At 46.5% G+C, this 24,114-nt stretch overlaps 1 protein-coding gene across 3 annotated transcripts in view; it reads right to left on the reverse strand.

Annotated features, from left to right (window-relative positions):
* RUNDC3B (RUN domain containing 3B) overlaps window positions 1-24,114 on the reverse strand; it is a 209,372-nt gene that overhangs the window by 27,018 nt on the left and 158,240 nt on the right. For 2 of the 3 annotated variants that reach the window (XM_083189371.1, XM_083189372.1), the window contains exon 9: window positions 13,443-13,589. The exons of the other annotated variant lie outside the window; for it this stretch is intronic. In XM_083189371.1, coding sequence (XP_083045497.1) covers window positions 13,443-13,589 — 147 coding nt within the window. The remainder of the gene's footprint in view (window positions 1-13,442; window positions 13,590-24,114) is intronic. 3 annotated transcript variants of the gene reach the window in all.

The following is a 24,114-nucleotide window of genomic DNA, read 5'->3' on the forward strand; positions in this document are numbered from 1 at the left end:
GAATAAATAATACATATTCCCAGTTCTGGTTCTGTGTTCCTAAGACTCATTAGCCTCGGAAGAGAACGGCTGAAAAACGTTACCATTGTTATCTTGTATTGTAGGGTCAGGGGCGAGCCAAGCCGCCCCTTGCGCAGTTTCAGGCGCTAAAATCAGGTTTTGGCTGGTGGCAGTGTACCTCAAGGAAAGGACCCGAGTGTCCTGAGTGAACCCCAGTCACGGCCGGCGCTGCTCAGATTGACGTATCGGAGCAGGCGACCGGTGGGTCCGTGACATTTGGGAGGGAAGGTCAGGCTCAGGAAGGTGTCCTGGACTGCCATGGAAAGCTTGGCTTTCCACGCAGAACTGAGAATCAACCCTGCACAGGCTGCCCCATACCTGGGAATAGGGAAAGATACACCTGGGTGCAGTGAGAGGGTTGTTTCAGGAATAGAGCCAGTGGCTAGTAGGGAAGCTGCTGTGTGTAACCAGAAGGGTGGGAGGGCCCGTGAAGAACAGGTAAACTCAGCTCCATTAACTTCAGAAAAGCTGAGCTGGGATGTTCCCAAGACAGGGGACAATGACCTGCTGGTATTCCCCCTTGCAGAAACGTGCCCCCCTTCGCAATTCACACACACAGACAAAGAGGGAGAATCTCCTCACAAAAGGATGAGGTGTGAGGTGTTGAGTGAGTGGACCTTCCCCCCAGTGAAGGGGAGGGGGGGTCAGTCAGCTCAGGAGAGGTGCTGGGAAGACATGTTTAAGTCTGTATATAGTGCTGGGAGAATGCCCCACACCTGTGGTATAGTTAAACGTGCCGAGTTACGAGTCCCAGGGGGATGGCCATTTGGGGTGTGGCGGAATGGTCTGGTACTGATCTCAGTGAGTAAGGCCAAACTGCCAGCTGCAGGGGAGAATCCATGCCCAGGAGTTCGACGCACAGCTGTGGTGGGCTGTGTCAATGCCAGCCAGGATGGAAAAGGGGGACACAGCTTCCACTATATCAGTGTGCTCACAGACTATGGGTCAGGTGGTTTCAAGTATAGGGAAATGTTAGTACAGATCCCGCAGAATCAGTGGCAGTCTGTCTCAGCACAGAGACCACTGCTACCTGTCCAGGTGATGTAGTTAATAGCGCACCGATGAGACGGTGACGTGGGTCACCGCCTCTGTGCGCCATTTTAAAAGGGGGAGGTGTAACGATCAGATCAGGTGATCGATCAAATTAACGTATGCCTCCTGTTATGATTATCTGTGCAATCAATGTATGTCTGGTATGTTTGGTAAAATCATGCCGCCTGTGATTATTATGTGGGAGATCAGAACATGTCATGTATTATGTGTGTGGACTATTGGTGACCCAGGGAGTGTAGCCATCTGTGGACTCCTCTGGAGTTAGGATGTAAGATAAGATCTGAGACCCCTCATAAACCAGATTGGGGGGGAGAGCAATAGTGTCCAGCCAACCGGCCAAAGTGGCTCTGGCCCTGCACTAAATGACCTCTTATCACTTGAGGAATGTATAAGATCTACTTCAAAGCAGGGACAAATTCTTTATGGGAAAGATCTAGGGACCTTCACTAGGCTCAGCAAGGGAATGGTTAAAAATCCCAAGGGTGGGAGGGATGAGGGAGGCTGCAGATAAAACCTCTGTACCTTGGGATAGTCAGTGTCACTACCTGGGGGTCTAGCAAATCAGGCTGTAGGCGACGAGAGATTTCTTGTGGAGGACCCCCCCACTTCAGGATTGTAAGATACGGTTCTGTCTTTTTTTCCTTTTATTTTATTTCTGAAATTTGCATTTAAAACTCGTGTGTACTTTTAAAATCTCTGTAAAATCTTGTAACTGTTTTCTAAAGCTCTGTAGTATTTCTAGGAATAAATAATACATATTCCCAGTTCTGGTTCTGTGTTCCTAAGACTCATTAGCCTCGGAAGAGAACGGCTGAAAAACGTTACCATTGTTATCTTGTATTGTAGGGTCAGGGGCGAGCCAAGCCGCCCCTTGCGCAGTTTCAGGCGCTAAAATCAGGTTTTGGCTGGTGGCAGTGTACCTCAAGGAAAGGACCCGAGTGTCCTGAGTGAACCCCAGTCACGGCCGGCGCTGCTCAGATTGACGTATCGGAGCAGGCGACCGGTGGGTCCGTGACAGGTCTCTTTTAGAAATGTTGTTTATTTCTGACTGCAAACCATTAGTCATTATTAATTTATTCCACCTTCAAGGCTATTAATGAAGTAAATGGATTTCTAGGAAATAATTCCACCCTCCAGGACATGTAATGAATGGGATTTACTGTGATTTGTAATTGCAGCTTGGAGCGATGCCGTGAAATATCATCACAATTCTGAATACAAACAAAATGGCAGCTCCCGCCAACCACGAAACAATGGTAGGATATACGCCTGAGACATTCCTTGCTGCCACTTTTTACTGACAAGTTATTTAAGGGAATAGTTTGGTGCAAGTCACAATGTAGTACAGCGATAAATACTCTTTGGCCCTTATTCTGGTTGACTTGCAAGGCTGCGCCACCCCCCGAACCCCCGCAGGCATGCGAATGAATGATTTGCATAGTATTCCATTCGCAGCCTTGAGTGCGGGGGGAGATTCGATGGTCGGCGACCATCGAATGATTTTTTCATCGCCCGCAGATCGGAGACACCTCTATGGTGTCTCAGACCTGCGGGTGCCCTGTGCGAGTACAGGGCGGGCCGCTGACATCCGCTAACATCAACTGGCCGCCTCCCACACCCGTGTCACTGGCAATTTGCATGGGAACGCCCAGCGTTCTCATGGGAACTCCCATGAAACGTTGGGCGTTCCCATGTGCAAATTGCCCGGCTTGCCGCCACGCTGTGTGCTGTGGACACTCGCGCACAGCGGCTGCACATAAAAACCTATGCGCAAACAATCGGTCCCCCGTGCAAACATGCAAGGGACCGATTGAATCTGAATAACCCCCTTTGATCGTCGCTCCTTCCAGAGCAACCACATTCCAAGGATTCACAAAGCATTTATTTACGTGCTTTTTAGTTGTATTTTATTGTATCATTTGAGAACTGTGTTACTGGTCTGTTTTTGTTGCCACACAGTAAACTTTTGAAGGCCGCTACAGTAACTAGTAGCCTACACACCAATATAGAAATGCGGCTTTTTTTATTCTATCTGTGACAGCAGCCATGGCCTGACCAGGAGAGAGAGCATCAGGGAAGGTGGCCAAACACTACTGCAAGAAGTCGCCAGCAGTGTATGGCCATCCGATCCCCCTAGAGACGCCCGGGACCTTCCCAGGCAGCAGGATCGCATGCAGTCCTTCTGCATATGATGTATTGCAGGTGTCCCCATTCCCCGACGACGGGAGGGGGTCAGAGTCGGAGGTCAGTCGTGCAGGCAGGTCTGACTGTGATACCGGTCGGATCAGATATGATGTCAAACATGCGATTTGGGTTGATTTCACGCGGTTTTTAATCCTGACCTGTCAGAATTTAAATAAGCCCAAATCGCATAAGTGTATAGGGGCCTTAAGCAGCAGGAGATGACGTATGAAAAGCAGGAGTAAAGAAGTTCCCACCTCCCCTCAGGAAAAAGAACAGTAGCTACACTTCCTGCTACCACAGAACCTCTACTTGGGGCAGTACAGATGGTGTAATGGTTAGCATTACTGCCTCACAGCGCTGAGGTCATGGGTTCGATTCCCACAATGGCCCTAGCTATGCGGAGTATGTATATTCGCCCTGTACTTGGGTTTCCTCCGGGTACTCCTGTTTCCTCCCACATTCCAATGATATACAGATATACAGATAGGCTAATTTGCTTCCAACAAAATGAACCCTAGAATGTCTGTGTGTGTGTGTGTGTGTATATGTGGTAGGGAATATAGAGTGTAAGCTCCACTGGGGCAGGGACTGATGTGAATGTTCAAATATTCTCTGTAAAGCGCTGCGGAATATGTGTGCGCTATATAAGATAGATTTAATAAATAATAAATAATACTACTGCACCTCTATGACCCAGAAATGATCCCTGAGACGGCATTTGCTACGGTTCCCTTTGGGGCGATGAAATGTTGTATACTGTATAAAGCACAGGCAGACATCTGCTCTCTGAAGAATATGTGGAAAACAAGTGGTGTTATGGGCAGAAAAATTCTCAGCAGCCCCCTGCCAATAACTTGTGCTTTATCCACTGCTCCAGTATCATGCTAATAAGCTTGTATCACAAATTAAAATGTAGTTTTGCATTTGTTCAAGTCTAGGCCCATTCATGCACCTCGGCTACCATTGCCAAATAATTCCTGGCCCACCCATCCAATAAATGATACATGTTCCGTCCATCCTGGTCAGGCAATCCACACACTTTCCCATTAGAATGGGTGTAATAACAGAAGGTTATGTATCAAAGGGTCGGCAGTGTCTAGATCAATGATTTTCAACCTTTTTACCTTGCTGCACACCAAACAAGATTTTAAAATTGCCTAGAAACATCATCAGACCCCCACAGGGCAAAACACATTGGCACCCACAGGTAAGAAAAATACATTAGCCTTCACATTAAAACAGACCAGTGAATAACAATTTAACTGATGATGACCGTAAACTAGTGTGGACATCTCTAGATCTGGGGGCACACTTGAAAACAGCTCAAGGCACACTAGTGTGACACGGCACAGTGGTTGAAAAACACTGGTCTAGATAGAAAGTTAATAGGTCCTAGATGGCTAACCTTGACACTCCACCTGTTGTTGAACTACACATCCCAGCATGCCCTGCTACAGTTTTAGTATTTGGCCATGCTAAAACGGACGCAGGGCATGCTGGAATGTGTAGTTCAACAACAGCTGGAGTGTCGTCAAGGTTAGTCATCACTGCAATAGGTCAACACCGGTAGTTCAACACTGGTAATAGGTCTACATGCCCAAGGACGACACAAACATACATTTTGACATGGAAAAGGTTGACATGTGGAAATGTTGACATTAGAGTGGCCAATCCCAGGATCGGGGCTGGCCGGATCCCGCAATTTGGCCCCAAAATTTTAGGATTAGACTGTGGGCAGCATCTGAGCACCCACTCAGACGCTGCTCGGTTTCTGGCGACTCTGGCTGTGCGCCTCTCTCCTGCACAGTCATATCACCCCCAGATGCACAACTACTCCCGCACCGCCGCCCCCCGGACACTATGCTCCTGTCAAACCTCCCAGCCGACTGGTTTCCAGGCATTTTATATTAAGGAAGCCAATCCCAGGGTTGAAAAAAATGCCCTGGGATTGGCTTCTCTAGTAGTTCATTAGTTTTTATGGTTTTCTTGTTGACAATGTCGACACCTGAGCAAAAAAAAAAAAAAAGCAAATGATTACATTACATAAAACGCATGTCAATCTTTCACCTTTTTCCAATGTCGACCTGGTGCCTAGTAAAGCTTTCAGTGCAGAAACAGCTCATGGCAGAAGAGTGAGCCACCTGACCACTAATTGGGGGGTCCAGGTGCTCAGATGTCGACAATGACACCAACAAAAAGAAGAAAAACTCATGTTGACATGTGTCGACCTTGTACTATATGTCGAACTTTTGCTGTTGACCTAATGACTATCGAACTAGTCATTGTCAGTTATACACACCTCACCAAAACTGTGGTCGGGCTTGCTTAGATGTGTAGTGCACACGTTGCCCGAGCCTGCGATGATAAATTGCATGCCCTAGGATAGATCTATGCTAATTGATTCAGCCCAGACGGATTGTGCTCACATACTATGCCCAGGAGCTATTGCACATCATTCCCTGCGTATCCTGTGTTCCGTGTCAGCTCTTTTGAATGTTATTTATATTCCAAAGCCTATTTTATGTAGAACACGAAGGAAAGCTGCATTGTGCTGTATTTCTAGATACATGTGTCAGGCTGACTTTGACAGCAGCGCTCTGTTGGTGGAGTCATTCATACTGCACCTTGTCCTAATGAGGTTTCTCCACATACCCATAACGCAAGAGGGCTGAGCTTTTACTGCTATGGCAAGGTAGGAAAAGGGGAGCTTTATGCCCCCCCCCCCCCCCCAAAAAAAGTGTATTGGCTCTGGAGAGGAGCGGTGTATTATACTTGTACCCCCCCATCTGTCACACCCATGTGCTGTAGTGTCCTGTGGTGGTATGCGGTCCCTGGTTGACCACTAATGGTCAAAACAGTTGACAAACCATAGGTAGACTTTGACAGAAGGTTGACAGAAATTTAAGGTCAACACCCACAAGGTCGACACAAGTATTTCAAGTTTATGGAGTATAGACCGACTTGGTTCATACTTTACCATCCAAGGGGGCATAGAGTGAGAATACAATAGTGTGCCTGAAACATTGCCAGCGCAGCAGCTTTACGAGGGGACGCGGCACAGTTAAACACCAAGACCCCCTGTGGTGGGGAGGCTGCTACAAGTTACCTTGTCATTGAAAAGACGTTCTGCACTTGTGCACAGCATCTATTAACAAGAGGGGCGTGACCAGCAGCACACAGAGTACTGACCATGCCCCCACAGCGGGCTAAACTGGAGGCGTGGCTCATAAGAGCACCATTCTCGCAAAGCGATGCCCCTTGCCCAGCGCATCCAGGTATGTTGGGAGGTTTGCATACTGTATATACATATATAGTAACACATATGGAGGGGGGTGCTAACACAGAGGGGATCTATGGACAATGTGGCAGGGGGGGTGGGAGATATATCTATCTATATATATATATATCTATATATATATATATATCTATATATATATATAGATATATATATATATATATATATATATAGATATATATATATATATATATATATATAGAGATATATATATATATATATATATATATATATATACAAAGAAGATCAGGGTGCGCTAAGGTAAATTACACAACTTTCTCATTAAAACATAAATATTTAATAAAAAGCCTCTGATAAGGCTTAGAATAAATCAAATCAAAAAGAGTTACACAGCCATTTCATAGAATAATTTAACAATCCACAGTATGGAACAGGCCCAACGCGTTTCGTCACCCACGTGACTTCATCAGGGGCGCTTTGGATGTTGATTGAAATAAGGTGCGATAGCACTTCTAGGGGTGTATCCAATTGGTCAAACCATAGATATTGTATTCAAGCAAGACCCATACAGATATATATCTTCTTGGAGCGTCTCTAAATGACCAAATAAATAGCTGTGTACTTCAGCTAAAGTTGCACAGATGTAAATATATCGCCAAATATCGGAACAAAAAATGCAATAGTCCAGGCGTATGTCACCAAGTATCACGTTTCTCACACCTTTTATATCGGTGTTAACATCAAGGACCAATGAGCAGCTTCAAAAAAATATAAGGCTGGGAGGCCAGAAGTTCACTCTAGTGGATCCAAATGCAGAATCTTCTGCATTTGGATCCACTAGAGTGAACTTCTGGCCTCCCAGCCTTATATTTTTTTGAAGCTGCTCATTGGTCCTTGATGTTAACACCGATATAAAAGGTGTGAGAAACGTGATACTTGGTGACATACGCCTGGACTATTGCATTTTTTGTTCCGATATTTGGCGATATATTTACATCTGTGCAACTTTAGCTGAAGTACACAGCTATTTATTTGGTCATTTAGAGACGCTCCAAGAAGATATATATCTGTATGGGTCTTGCTTGAATACAATATCTATGGTTTGACCAATTGGATACACCCCTAGAAGTGCTAACGCACCTTATTTCAATCAACATCCAAAGCGCCCCTGATGAAGTCACGTGGGTGACGAAACGCGTTGGGCCTGTTCCATACTGTGGATTGTTAAATTATTCTATGAAATGGCTGTGTAACTCTTTTTGATTTGATTTATTCTAAGCCTTATCAGAGGCTTTTTATTAAATATTTATGTTTTAATGAGAAAGTTGTGTAATTTACCTTAGCGCACCCTGATCTTCTTTGTATTTCTGTCCGTCCCGGGTCTCAGCTAACAGGGATCCTTCAGAGGTGCAGCTTTGGGCTAATAGGGCGCGGTGTTGGGTACCCCTTGCCTTTCTTATATATATATATATATACATACAGGGCTATTTTTCAGTAGGCTCCAGCAGGAACTGAGGCCCTTATTCTAGTTCACTCTTTCTGACAAAATATTTCTTAGATGGACAAAACCATGTGCACTGCAGGTGAGGCAGGTGTTACTTGTGCAGAGATAATTAGATTTGGGTGGGGTTTTACACCTGCCTCACCTGCAGTATATATATTGGAAATATGTTCTAGATGCAGTTCATTTTTTTTTTTTTTAAATACAACCATTTCAGATCCATTTAAAAACAAAGAAACAAGGCCAGTTACTGAGCGGTTAATATAAATTTGAGATTTTGTTGTAAACAGAGAGATAAAAGTACCGTAGGCTGAGAATTCCCCCAGCCATAATGACGAGTGGAACACAAGCTGGCTGTGTGTGGGCTGTGGCGCGGTTTAATAACTGCTAATTTAGGCATTTTCTCCCTCCGCTCCTCAGAGTAGCACATGTCATTTAAGCCATCACAGTGTTCTGGAAAATCACCGCTTTCAAGCACATCACTTTATTCATGACAATTTTAAGACGGCGACCATCCGAGTACATTTAGTGTTTCATAAACTGTATATGAGCTGGGGGTGTGCCGGTAGTGAAGTGCTGGGGGATAAACCATGGGTGCACCGATACCAGAGTGCTGGGGGATAAACCAGGGGTGATTCAGTACTGGAGTGCCGGAGGATAATCTGGAGGTGTGCCGGTAGTGAAGTGCTGGGGGATAAACCATGGGTGCACCGATACCAGAGTGCTGGGGGATAAACCAGGGGTGATTCAGTACTGGAGTGCTGGAGGATAATCTGGGAGTGTGACAGTACTAAAGTACTGGGGCATAAGACAGGTGTTATGCTGGTACTGAAGTGCTGGGGGATGAGCTAGGGGTGCACCGGTACTGGAGTGCCAGGGGTTAAACCAGGGTTGCACCGGTACTGGAGTGCCGTAGGATAATCTGGGGGTGTGCCTGTAGTGAAGTGCTGGGGTATAAACCAGGTGTTATGCTGGTACTGGAATGCTGGGGATAAGCCAGGGGTGTGCTGATACTAAATTGTCGTGGGATAAGCCAGATGTTATGCTGGTACTGGAGGATAAGCCAGGGGTGCACCGGTACTGGAGTGCTGGGGAATAAGACAGGGGTGCGCCGGTAATGGAGTGCTGGGGGATAAGTCAGGAATGCGCCGGTACTGGAGAGCTGGGGGAAAAGCCAAGGGTGTGCCGGTACTGGAGTGCTGGGGGATAAACCATGGGTGCACCGGTACTGTAGTGCTTGGGGATAAGCCAGGGGTGTTTAAGTACTGGAGTGCCGGAGGATAATCTGGGAGTGTGACGGTACTGAAGTGCTGGGGGATAAGCCAGGTGTTATGCTGGTACTGGAATGCTGGGGATAAGCCAGGGGTGTGCACTGTGCCGGTACTAAACTGCCATGGGATAAGCCAGGTGTTATTCTGGTACTGGAGTGCTGGGGGATAAGCCAGGGGTGCGCCGATACTGGAGTGTCGGGAGATAAACCAGGGGTGTTCCGGTACTGGAGTGCATGGGGATAAGCCAGGGGTGCAACAGTACTGGAGTGCTGGGGGATAAGCCAGGGGTGCACCGGTACTGGAGTGCCGGGAGATAAACCAGGGGTGCACCGGTATTGGAGTGCATGGGGATAAGCATGGGGTGCACCGATACCGGAGTGTCGAGGGATAAGCCAGGGGTGTGCCGGTACTGGAGTGCTGGGGGATAAGCCAGGGGTGCACTGATACTGGAGTGCAGGGGGATAAACCAGTGGGTGCACCAGTACTGGAGAGCTGGAAGATAAGCCAGGGGTGCACCGGTACTGGATTGCTGGGGGATATGTCAGGGGTGATTCAATACTGGAGTGCCGAAGGATAATCTTAAGGTGTGCCAGTACTGAAGTGCTGGGGGATAAGCAAGGTGTTCTGCTGTACTGGAATGCTGGGGATAAGCCAGGGGTGTGCCAATAATGGATTGCCGTGGGATAAGCCACGGGTACATTATATGCATTATACAGGGGCATGACTTTTTGGGTGGGATGTATCAAGTGTTGGGAGAGAGATAAAGTAGAGATTCTGCCCAAAGCAACCAGTTAGCTTCTGTCATTGTCAAGATTGTGATAAATAAATTTGCCTGGTTGCTTTGGGCACCTTCTCCATTTCATCTCTCTCCACGGCTTGATAACTTTCCCATTTTACACTGATTTCATATTCCACTGATTATGCTGTGCGTGCTGGCTTCCCTGCATGGGGTCTCATTAACAGAATCATTAAATATGTTCTCTCAAGAAGGGAACGGAAGACAAGACCCTTTAAATAACACAATGAATCAGTGGTTGCAGGGCCGGTTCAAGGCACCGGAGTGCCCCAGGCGAGTCGGGGTGGGGGCGCTCCGGTGCCGGGGGGGGGGGGGGGGGGGGGGCGGTGGATGGTGGTACCTGTGTAAAAAACTTGCGGCGCCGGCGTCCCTGCAGTGCTGGAGCGGGCAGGGGTGTCCGTGCCGCGGGGAAACCTGCAGCGCTGTCATTGTGTATAAAGCTGGCGGCGGCCGGCGGGGTCCCTGCAGTAAATAGAAAATAACTAGCGCTTCCCGCACCGCCGCGCGCATAGCGCTAGTTATTTTCTATTCACTGCAGGGACCCCGCCGGCCGCCGCCAGCTTTATACACAATGACAGCGCTGCAAGTTCCCCCGCGGCACGGACACCCCTGCCCGCTCCAGCACTGCAGGGACGCCGGCGCCGCAAGTTTTTTACACAGTTCGCTAACCCTCCATGCTGGGGGTGAGGGGGGAACTGCCGCCCTCCAGGTGCCGGCGCCCTAGGCAAATGCCTAGAGCTGCCTAGTGGTGGCGCCGGCCCTGAGTGGTTGCAAAACAGAGGTCCATCAGTGCACCCTACAGCCCCCCCCCCCCTTATTTTATAGAAATGATGGTGCGTTAACTCTACCAATGAAAAAAGGACCTTCCCTATTTTAAGCATAACTCATCAAACAACAGACATAGGGGGGAATTCAAATAGCCAAATAACGTAAAAAAAAAATGGGGGGAAAAAATTGCAAACGTAAAAAATTTCACACATGCATAAACACAGACGGTAGCAGACTAGCTTTCGAGGCTTTTGCTTCGAGCGGGCTTACTAGTACAACACAAACCCTTATAATGTACTGTAAAGTCCCTTATTAGTATTTACCCCGGCTCCCATCAGAATCACATAGACCCCTTCTGTAATGACATCACAACATTTGCAGGATTCGTGGAGATGTTATATGTTTCTACCAGACAATGTACTCATCACATGGCTTCATATGAGCTATACACCTGCTTAGACTTTCATTTAATGTTATGACACAAGCAGCCACCAAAACATCCTCATGAGTTTAGATGGGAAAATCTGGACACAAATCAGTTGTCTAATTACCCCCAATAAAACAATGCTTGGAAATGGGGCGGTATTGGGGGATTTTTGCTCACCTGACGAAGGCCCGAGGAATATATTATTAGGGGACATAATACTGGATGCAGTCTGTCCTAACACCCCTCTCTTATGTTGGTGATGATGTGGGTGAAATGGGTTTCATCAAATGCAAACCTCCCATCTACTGTATACCAAATACAGCACGGCAATCTCAGTTTCATCAAGTCTGTACCGTCATCTCTGTCAGGGCTGAATTGTTCCAATTATGCCAAAAAAGTTGGGACTATACACAACCACTAAACTATACTGCTGCATATCTACAGTATGAAATACACTGTATCCCACTCATTAGTCATACCACCCAGAATAAGTTATCCGGTACTTGGATGCCACAGACCAGTCATGTGGCATTTAAAGAGATACGGTCGAATGGTTGACCCCCAACTAGGTCGACAATCATTAGGTCAACACTGTTGGGTCAACATACAGCTAGGTCAACAGGGCTATAGGTCGACATGGGTGAAGGTCGACAAGGGTCTGGGTCGACAATGGACTAGGTCGACAGGGCTCAAGGTCGACACATGCGTTAGGTTGACATGCGTAAGGTCCACAGGCAAAAGGTCGACATGGGTTTTTTGACTATGAGCAGGCAGACAAACACTATTCTGTAGATAGCGCAGCATTCTCCATAGCGATGTATGGGACCATCGATACACCTAGAGCAGAACAGATCACCCAGAGACTAATACAATTATAGAATACTTGCAGTACATCGCTAAGATTAGGACAACAAAAACCATGTTATTAGGTCATTAACACAGATAGGAAGGGAGGAAAACATGGGCTAAGAGGCAAACAAACTGAGAAAGTTCACTACAATCCTATGTTATACTATTTCATCACTGGAAACAACAACTTCCACCCATTATGCGGCCAGAGGCTAAATTAAGAGAATTAAACTCATGAGAAACCAGTGATGTCACTGATGCCAGGGCCGTAACTAGGGGGGGCTGGAGTGGGGGGGGCGCTGTCAGGTCCGTGGACAGCCAGCGGAGGTCCGGTGACAGGCAGCGGGGTTCCGGGTAGCCTCTGTAGCGGCAGCTTGACTCCGTTCGTCTCTACTCTCTCCTACTAGCGCGGCGGTCGGGAAGCGCTGGTGATGACTTTGAAAAGACTTGCCGGACGCGGATTGGCTGAATTCAGCCAACCAGCGTCCGCAAGTCTTTTCAAAGTCATCACCAGCCAACCAGCGTCCGGCAAGTCTTTTCAAAGTCATCACCAGCGCTTCCCGCCGCCGCGCTAGTAGGAGAGAGTAGAGACGGACGGAGTCAAGCTGCCGCTACAGCGGCTACCCGGAACCCCGCTGCATGTTATTGGCCCCCCGCGGGCTGCACACAGGAGGTATGAATGTTGTCAGCGTGGAGGGAGGGGGCACCAAATGACTGCCTTGGCCCGGGCGCCGGAAACCCTAGTTTCGGCCCTGCTGATGCCCTGCCTTATGCCTCAGCGATGTCACCAATACTGAGGGATCAGATAGGGTGATTATTGGTTACATCACTGAAGCAGTTCCTCATGCCTCAGCGATGTCACCAATACTGAGGGATCAGATAGGCTGATTATTGGTTACAACACTGAAGCAGTTCCTCATGCCTCAGCGATGTCACCAATACTGAGGGATCAGATAGGCTGATTATTGGTTACAACACTGAAGCAGTTCCTGATGCCTCAGCGATGTCGCCAATACTGAGGGACCAGATAGGCTGATTATTGGTTACAACACTGAAGCAGTGCCTCATGCCTCAGCGATGTCACCAATGGTGACGGGGCTTATTATCGGTTCACCTAACAATGCAGCTGCCTCCACTATCTGTAGAACAACAGGGAGGCTTCACATGTCTTAGACGTTCGCAGAATTCCTAACTCCCAATGCTGTCTGGGGAGCCTGCCATTGATTCGTATACACGTTAGGACTCCCGGTCTGACAACAACGACATATTAAACTTACTCATCCCATTGTTCATTGTGCTTTTGGTACAGCAAAGTCTCCAGAGCAACAGCTTTAACATCCAGAGCTCCTGGGGAAGGCCACTGATTGGTGAGGTGAGTGGTTAACTCCTGTCTCGATCTTAAGTCATTATTCTTTAGTACAGTCCTGTGAAGATATAGACAGTGAACTCCTTTATTTCCTATCAAAATAAAGGCCAAACAAAGAATAGAGGCAGGATGGATGCTGAAGGCAGATGGAGGTGATGAATGGTGGGAATGTCACAGCAGGCCGGCGTCCCAAAGGCCTGATAATGATTGTATTCTCTGTGTGTGTGTAGGAAAAGGCAGATCATCATTATGGCAGAGATCAGCCTATTAATACAGATAGAATCCGGCAGAGGGGAAATAACTGTCACAGGCGTCCACCGCCCAGGACTTCAGCTGCTCCTATAGTACTCATTCATGTCAGTAATGCCGCTTAGATGGTAGCAGGTACAGTATAATAACAACATCAACAGATAAACAGCGCCCCACCGTATGCACGCCACCCCGCCACCCGAATCCCTGCACTACGCTGCGAGCGGAAGTGTACTTTTACACTTGGACTTAATTTTATGCTAGCCGTTCTTCTGCGAATTGGGGGTGGATGTCATGTGACGCCACCCGACCCCGACCCGAGCAGGCAGGGGCACGCTTGTGTTCGCAGGGATCAGCCCAGCATTTCTATGGGTGCACCCACCATTTTTTTTGTGGGCAAGCCCATGCAACCGCCTCCCTGCCTGTCACTCAATCTGTGAACGCTCCGGTGAGTTAAAGACTCATCAAAGGCGTTCGATCCGATGGTTTGCACATGCGCATGAGTGACTATGTGCATGCGCACGCCCCCACCATCGGGGGAAATGGCCGAATTCTGACCTGTACAAACAGCTCTGAATCGGCCCCCAAGTACAATAGTTCCATTTTAGATAATAAATCGTTTTATCCATACCATCATTGAAGGCCCGTTTCTGAGTCGCACGCAATACCGATGTTCATGTAACTGAGTGATTATTTGCAGCTGCGTGTGCTTAAAAACGGCAAAAAACCCCTATGCATACTCGCCTACCTCTCTGGGAGAGGTCAGTCACTAGGCCCCCAAAATGCAGTTGTCCGCAGGAAAGGGGCGGGCTAAATTATGCAAATTCAGCTCACTTAGCCCCACCCCTCCATACAAAGTCGCAATCATATATATATATATATATATATATATATATATAATCTCTTCATCCTGCCTGCTTCACTAGTAAACGGGTGGGATGTGGGAGATCTTGCCACTCTGCCATAGGTGCGGGAGACTGTTCGGACAATTTTCAGCCTTCCATAACTTGCGGGAGGGTAGAAAAATACTATATGCCCCTATGGTGCGTGCATGCGGTATACAAAGTGTACACACACAGCGGTGCTGTAGTCCTGATCAGAAATGGCATGACAAAGCGGATGACGTTCCTGTGAGATGCTTGGAAAGTGACCTGAAGTGAACGCAAAAAAAAATCAGGCTGTTTGGTGGGCGTGTTATGGGAGTGTCGCTGGCTATGTGCCAACATGCGCAGAAGCTTCCACAGAGACCATACTCGATCAGAGGCACTGCACCTGCCCTAGTGCAGTTATTGGCGTGCACCGGCGGTGTTACATCGTGCAGGGATGCAGGGAGCGGCTGTCTCACAGCTTTGTACGTTGAGGCGCACTCTTGTGCTCCAGGAGCATTCACATGTTATTTGCAGCCTTGACTCTGGCAGCAGACGCAAGAGCGGATTCAGCAGCGTCCATTCTCTGAGTCACGCCCATAGTTTGTAACTTGTGTGTTTTAATGTGAAATTAATTTGTATTCCAAAGCTGTTCGAGGTGCATGCTGTGAAGGATAAAGAACTGGGGAATATACCGTACAACATGGCTAAAATGAAAGTTTCCGTATCTCACTTTAGCACGAATTCAAAGGCAAGTCTGTTAAAACGGGGTGGGTACGGGGTACTAATTGCCCAGGCCCAGCTTGCCGGAGGGGCCTGGCAGGAACTCTGTTCTCCCACCACTCTCGATGTTACTTGAAACTAGCTGCCTCTCTCTCCCCAGCCCAGCTGTTGTGTGATTGGCTGCAGTTAGGTCAGAGAGGCTGATGCCACTGGGCAGGCTAAGGGCCATATTTACTAAGCTTCAAAAGTGATAAAATGGAGAGTGATAAACAGCCAGCCAATCAGCTCCGACCTGCCATGCCACAGACTGTTTGAAAGATGTCAGGCAGGAGCTGATTGGCTGGCTGTTTATCACTCTCTATTTTCTCACTTTTGAAGATTAGTACATCTGGCACTCAGGGAGCAGAGATCACACTGATCATGCCCCTTCGGGATTTACCCCTTGACTCAAGTGCCCCCTGCTTATTGCATAACACTGCTTCAAAATGCTACAATTACTTTATTTTCCCATTGTTTTTCTTAAAGGGAACATGGCCACGCCTCCCACAATTAGGTCACCTCCCCCAATATATTGGGCCCAGCTGAGCTCTCTACAACACTATTCATAGATGGGATCCCACCAAATTCAGTAAGTATAGTGTGGGCAGGAGCATTTTGTGAGGAAAAATTGTTTTTCAATCTGCAGATCATTTAGAGAAACCTAAAATGAAATTTCACATTTTTATTTTTCCTCTTTGTAAACACTGAAAAAAGCAACTGAGCTGACCTGAAATTCTAATTACAATATCAAAATTCCAATATCTAAGGGAGGAGAATATCTGAAGAACTATCTCATCAGCAATATCATTGCACACGGCGAGTTTCTGGAGTATAAATAAACATGTGACATTTAATTATAGGTTCCTCTTTGTTACCCTGTTGGTACCTTTTCAAGAATTTTACCTTGTACAATGCCACATTTTCCCCAATCACAGATTTTGTAAATCATTTTGTACCCTTCTACCCATGCCTTGAACTGTACACTTGCTAAATTAGATCTGAATAGGGTAACTTTAATTATGACTACAGTATGGTGTACACAAGGCTGGTTCCATCAAGTCTGTGAATCAATTCAAGGCATGTCCGCGTACCCTCCCGGAACAGCTGGCAACCTGCCATCAATCTCATGAAAAGTCTCCAAATTGCATGTGATTGACAGCAATGGCGGTCCCGTGTGGAGCCTGCATCGACTGTAGAAGAAAACTGTTGGACTGAGCCAAGCAGGCTGGGATCACATGCAAAATATCGCATGCAATATACCACATGGGATACTGCTGTACGGTAAGGTTCGGGGCGACTCCAGGGTCATCGCGACCACTTCTCGGAGGGGAGACATTGCCCTAGTTTATGCCCAGCTTTAGAGAAGTATTCTGTTGTGTTCTGTGAACAGTTCTGTGCAGAGAAGGTTAAGGGGAGGAACTTTCATATATATCAATGAAGAAAAGTATTCGAACACGAGGAAATACACAGATCCCGGTAGTTTAAGGGTGAAATTTAAGGCAAATGTACTCCACAGAAAGAGTAGTGGATGAGTGGAATAGCGTCACATCCGAGGTTATAGAGACTAAGACAGTAGAGCAGTTTAACCCTTTGGGCAGTATTCAATGAGAAAAGTTCTCCGTGTTTTATGGAGAATTTGTGCTTTGTTCGCTTTGGACGGAGCATTTTGCTCTCCAAAAGCGAGCAACCCTATTCAATGTGAAATATTCTCCGTCTTTCTAAGTGATTTTCTCCATCTCTCTCCGTGTAGCAATTCTCCATCTTTTGATGGAGATCTGGAATGTGAACTTTTAAACTAAAAGGGTTTGTTTTTTAATTTTGGTGTAAAAAAATCAGGTTTTTTTTCTGTGAAGGGGCATGTTATTTTTCTTCATGTGCTTATAGCACATGAATATATATTTAATTTAAAAAAATATATTTTTTTTAATTTTTTTTTTTTTTTTTTTTTTACACAGTGCAGCCAGCAGGGGGCCGGAGCGCTCGAGCCGCTCATTAGATATTCATATATTCACTGCACCCGATCGTTAATATGCACGATCGGGTGCAGTGAATACTGGGTCCCCCGCTGGCTATAGGGGCGGGCAGCCTGTGCTGCCTGGGTCCTGGGGAGCCCCCCTCCCCACCACATTCCTCTGGAGCAGCTAGGGAGACTTTAAACTCTCTGGCTGCTTCCGTCCCCCGGCTCCCTGAAAGCTCCCTGCCGCGGACGCTCGTCCGCTGCAGGGGTTAAGACTCGCCGCGAGTGGCGGCGAGCATCAGCCACATTGAATAGTGGGAGCAGGAGGCTCCGGAACACGGAGAATCTCCGGTAAAACACGGAGAGTGCATGGAGAGCGAAATAAAACGCTCTCCATGCACGGAGAACTTTCACATTGAATACTGCCCTTTGAGTGCCAACATCTCTGTGACAGAAGCGCAAAATATCCATTAAAAATGCCAGCGTCGCTCACATTTGTTATATAAATTCAAATTTAAAAAAATGTTGTTTAAATAAAGATTATGTGTCCTATATAAGGCAAACCTTAAAGGTCATTCTGTTGAATAAAAATGTTCGCTTGGTGATTTTCACACCAATTTTGACAAATTCCTTTGGCACTGAAATTAAACTGAAATTTAACTAGAATCACCTGTATATCCTATTCACATTTTTAAAGCTAGGGACCCCACAAATTAGTTGCCCGCTGGGCCCCGCAAACCCTAATCCAGCACCGGTTACAGGAATGTACAGCGTACGTCACAGGTTACTAAAAAAACAGAAATAAATATTTCACACAGGTGACGAGAACATTGTAACAGGATCCAAACTATTCCTTCCTAAATATCGGAGGAGGCCGTGTACAGTTCCCCATGATGAAGCCGCCGGCGCAGCTCTGTGGGATGGCAACGCCTGCATAGCGTGAGCGGACCCGGGAACCATCCAATTAATCTGCAATGACTGTAATTTCTCGCTCAGTGATATCTGCTGCCGCAGGCGGCCATGCTCCGTACCCTCATCACTGCAATTATTTGATAAATCGCCTTCACATAATTGTCAACACTTAATATTTTCAGGGGACATTTTAATTTATTGTTTGTGATGTCGCTGCTTTCAGTAGCAAGGCTGAAATAATAGGGAGGAGAAGACGTACGCCTAAAACAATAGGATTAAACAGGGGCAATTAGAGGAATACTCAAACGGAAGATTGGAAAGAGAGGCAAGAAAACATTAACTATTAATGTACTTACTCCAACCGCGCCACACTGCCAAACAGGCTGTGGTCCGTCCACCTTTATGTATAAATACATCCTGTGCCATGTGATTAATAAATTCAGTGAAAATGGAAAAGCAAGAGCGAGATTGTATGAGCAGGACTTCGCGCCTCAACATAACCTGTCCGGACATCTAACTCATCTCTAGTAACGTCACTGATAGAGCCTGCACTAGGGTGGCGTCTAATAAGTGTGATAATCTAACTCATGGTCATTTACTGGCTTTCAGCCTGACCTTCTATGCAACAAAAACCCTTATAGATTTGTAAATAAGTAATCCTAAAGTACATCCAGCATTGCATAGATCACGGGTATTCAACATGCAGCCATCCAGCTTCTGCAGAACTATATTTCCCAGTATCCTAACAAGCAAGCAGTGGCAAGGCCGCAGCAGCTGGGGGGCCACATGTTGAATACCCCTGGGTTAGATTAAGCATATCTTCCAACTTTCTGGTGGCAGCAGGAGGAACCTTGTCCCTATCTTCTGGGGAATAGATGCAGTGCACATGCACGCAGTGGCAATACACTGCTGCTTTGCTAAGCAGAAAGTGAGAGAGCGTGCCCCAAGTGCCCTGCCACCGCAGGACCCTGCAGCGTGCGAGTGGGACAGCAGGACAGTCTTATTTGTGATGAAGATGCATTGTACTGGAAAAAGTTGCACACAAAGATGCTCGGCACAAATAGAAGAGATGTTTATCACGCAGGGCGGCTAGATGTATCTGGACATCAGGAGATCCAGGCGAAAGAGAGTCACAAGAAAGAAATTACAGATGCCGCTTTGGCATGCAAAAGATGGAATCTTATGAGTTTTCATTCTCTAGGGGAACCCTTTCCAGTGCCGGAAAAAAAAAAAGAAAAGGATCCAGTATTGCATCTTGGGACAACCTTAGAAGCTTCTGTCATCTCCAAGCTGCAGAACACCAGCTACCCCTATACCCTATATATGGTATTTACCCTGAAGGTGCATAGTGCCTCCAATAGGGGAAGTTATTCATTACTTTGAGGGAGGGCTCTGAATGCTGTTGCTTTGTTTCCCACCATGCCGCTCCTCTTACTTGTCAGCATGAGCTACTCTCCATAGCTGCTGTGTGTCGAGGTTGTGGGGGTGCCAAGAAAACTTGGATCAAACTGTCCCCCCACCCCCCTTGGAATTATCCCTGGCTGCAGGGCTCACAGCAACCACCTGTGCAGCAACGGGTAGTGTAAATGACGGTACTTGTTTCCTAGCACGGCGCCACCGACTTTAATTGTATGCCATCGGGTCTGAAAAATCGGTCGCATCACATAGCATGCGACCGACCCGATTTTTACATTGGATCCAATGTTAAATGCTCCCTGAGACCCGATTTTACATTGGACCCAATGTTAAATGCCCCCCAGACCCAATTTTTAATTGTATACCCGCCCTAATGGTTAATTATATGTCAAATGCCCCCCCATTGTTAACGCCACCCCACAATGAACGCCAACCCGAAGCGTGGGGAGCGCAGCGAGCCTGCGAGGGGCGGCGGTACGTGGCCTCCGACCTTTTCATACCCCCACTATCCACGTCGGCATGTAGTTGATTTTATATAGTGTGGCGAGCGCAGCGAGCCACCGAGCCCTGCGAGGGGCCGCGCATTACTTCACAGGTTTTACGCGTCCGCTCGCCACGCTTCGCTAATTAACCATTAGGGTGGGTATACAATCAAAAATCGATTCTGGGGGGCATTTAACGTTGGATCCAATGTAAAATCGGGTGTCAGGTACAATTTAACATTGGGTCCAATGGCAAAATCGGGTCGGTCGCATCGCATGCCATTATAATGGCATGCGATGCGACCGATTTTTTAATTGTAAGGGAAACGTCTTTGAAGGTTAAAAATCGGGTCGGTCGGGTCTGATCGGGTCCCATCGCATACCTTAAGTTATGGTATGCGATGGGCGTCGTGCTAGGAAACAAGTACCCAAATGACTACATTTCCCATGATGAGGCCAGTCACCTGAACAGTATCCAGCCTCATTTCAGCTCTCTACAGCCATGAAGGAACCAGTCGGAATACATCTTTTTTATATATTCTCAAACATGAGCTGTAGCTTGAAGTGTTTAGCACATTGAAGTAACCAGAGAAGCCCTAGGTCAACAATGAAATATGGTGGTGAGGGAAGGTTTAGGATAAAGAAAAGAAGTAGCCCTTGAACTAGAAGTAGACAATGATGGAGGCTAGTTAATGCAATGCTGGAAGTAAGCAGTGTGGGCTTTACTTGGCAGCCTGATACTACAGGTGCTTCATCTAGAAAAGCTGAGCTAGACAATAACTGATATCAAGTGGAGATTTAAAAGGGGATCCCAAAACAACTGGTGGGTCTCACTGGCAGTTGAGCTGGCTCCTCTAATTTTGGACTTTACTGCAGCCCGACCTCTGGATCCACCACTGGTGGGCTCCATTACCTGCGAATATAGTTATAAGCACTAGACGTATGCTCACCCAGATGCTAGCAGTTGGTGATAACTGATCTGCAGTGTGTCCACCAGAAACTTCTAATGGACTCAGCTGCAGAACATTCAGAGGTTTGAGTCCCCAAGCTTGCCCTAAGGAGGAAGTAGCTGCTCATGGCAATTAAACATCAACAATGTGGTCAGGACAAGCATTATAATTGAGGAGTCCAGAACTGAGCAAATGGCATGGATGCAAAAAAAACAAACAGGAATAGCCAGAAAACAAGCTAAACTGGTGACCGATGATCAGGACACACACTAACACCAGGTAGCTGGAACTGTTGTCCAGAAATGTGCAGATATTAGAGTAAAGCACCAATCACCATTAGCAGGCAAGGTCTCAAAGTGCAGACACACCTAGTACCTAAGAAGTAGCAGGAAAGAGGTGCAGGTGGGTGACTTCAGTTCCCTCGAAGTTAACATCTGACAACTGTAATTTGTCTTCTAGCTTTAGCAGAACCTTAATGTGTATATTTTCTTGTTTAATCACTGAGCAACAGTAATATGCTTTGTTTGCACTAAATGTCATAAATCTGTATGATTTCAATAATACGGTGCGTGGGTGATCACAGTGCATTATTCCTTATGCCTTTGTGTCGCTCTTTGCTAAGTGATTTCTTAACAACTGATTAGTTTCTACCGAGTACCTAATTATTATTATTATAGGCAGAGTTCCAAACAAGTCCTAATTGTTTTGAAAAATAAATGTATTTTAAAGTCGTTGCGTGTACCCAGTGGGTGCAGCCATTAGTTGGGCTGCACAAATTACCCACGAGGACTCAGTCTATCAATTCGCAAAGACTTTCTGGAGCATTGTGCATGGCCTCTTCTTTTATTACAGCACCTCCAAGATGTCCCTTATACAACCTAATTTGCTCTTCAGACTACCCAAGATTGGTTAGTGGCATATTTAATTATCTCTGTACCTGGAGCAGTTGAATGTTGCCTTATTTCAGGAGGCACCATCCTCTCTCATGTGAAGCAAAAGACTGTCTTCCCCACTGTAGACTTTGGTGCTTCCTCATCTATGCCTATGGTTACCTGCTGACCTTACCTCTCAGGACCCTGGCCAGCTCCACCGGCACCACCTCACTGATACGGTGCCTTCCGGTTCTTTGTCCGAGTTTGCCAGCTCTGTGGTGCACCTCCAGCTTCTGTATATCAGGTAGACAATAAAGCACTATCCTATCTGGAACTGTTCTTTTGATTATTCATGGGGCATGCTGCAATTCTTGTGCATCTGCCAAGCTGGACTGGTGGTGAGTCATAGGGGTGGTGTGATGCACTGCCAAGCTGGACTGCTGGTGAGTCTTAGGGGCGGTGTGATGCACTGCCAAGCTGGACTGCTGGTGAGTCATAGGGGCGGTGTGATGCACTGCCAAGCTGGTCTGCTGGTGAGTCTTAGGGGCAGTGTGATTATTAGTGTTATAGCTGGAAACCTACAATTTATCCAGAACAATTAATTAAGAGAGCGCACTGTGATGAAATAACCATATATTTATTTATTTTGGTTTGAAACCATTTATATAAAGAATAATAACAACATATACACACGGTGAGATTCCTTTGCTGTTTGACTTAAAAGATTTGATTGCTATGCAATTTTTGCTAACTCATGTGCTATCTACCTTCAGGCACTTATTCAGATCTGATCACAGGACAAATTTGTTCTCAAAATGGGCAAAACCATGTGCACTGCAGGTGGGGCAGATGCAACATGTGCAGAAAGAGTTAAATTTGGCTGGTCTGCATACTCCACGAATTGCCGCATTTTGCCTTTAGCTGATTGTGCTTGGTGAGTGAGGTGAGGATGGGGAGAGCGTGTGTGTGTGTTATATACATGTGTGCTATGTGTGTGTGTGTCTGTGAGAGGATGTGTGACATACAGTATATACATGTGCTTTGCATGTGTGAAAATGTGTGCGAACATGCGTGCGTGTGTTGAATGTGTGACATATTCATGTCTGCTGAGTGTGCGTCTCTCTATACATGTGTGTGCCCCCCCCCCCCCATAAAACTCCTGCTCACCCCTTTCTTTCTTTACCTTTTATTACCTTCTATTCTGGTAGCAGTTGATAATGACTACAGCCGCTATGAATACATTCCTTCCATTGTCATCTGCATGACTGATTTAGCTTGGCTTAGTCACGTAGATCTAGTTTTGACATACCCAAAAAAATGAAAGTCTCTTGTTCTGCTGTCATCTCTTCCACAGGTCTACGAAGTATATGGTTTTACGCTTTTATCTATGACACCATTAATATAATAGAACACTGTATTTATTGTTGTTTGTTTATTCTTTATGGTTTTTTTTACCTGTAATAAGGTCAACCATCTCTCTTAAGCTATTACGGCTGTATGCCGATGTTTATGACTATTATTGTACTGTAAAATGTGGACGACGTTGGTTTTGATTTTCAAACGTGTTCGATGTTCATACATTCACATTGGTGATTTCATTCAGTGCATTATAATATTGTGCCGACACACAATATGAGTATGGTGTAACTTCAACACCATTTTAATCACTTTCTCGGTCATATAGTTGGTAGGGATTTAGACACATGGCTTAATTACTGTGTTGACACCACAATGTCAACATCTGAAAGGTTAGGATACAAGGGGAGTTCAGGGTTGGATGGCGGGAGGGGAGAAGATTAGGGTTAGCCACTAGCGGTAGGTATTAGGTTTAAGATGGGGACACATGCTCACAGGATTACCGCTCAGTCACATGACTGCCAGGCCTTGAAGATGACACTGGACGAGCACTGGTCACTGGTAAGTGACCGTTGGGCAAGCAGGGACTTTAGATCGACATTCTATCAATGTATTCTGAGACTTTACATGTAATGATATATTTGGCCCATATAGACCAAATATGTCAAACAAATTCAGGGGCCAATTCTGAGGCGCATGTGCAAATCTCAAATACGAACGGCCTCTGCGAGTTACTCGCTCACTGGTCAATTCGTAGCGGG

The sequence above is a fragment of the Crinia signifera genome, chromosome 5 (assembly GCF_055691185.1).
Source record: "Crinia signifera chromosome 5, ASM5569118v1, whole genome shotgun sequence".
Classification (NCBI taxonomy): Eukaryota; Metazoa; Chordata; class Amphibia; order Anura; family Myobatrachidae; genus Crinia; species Crinia signifera.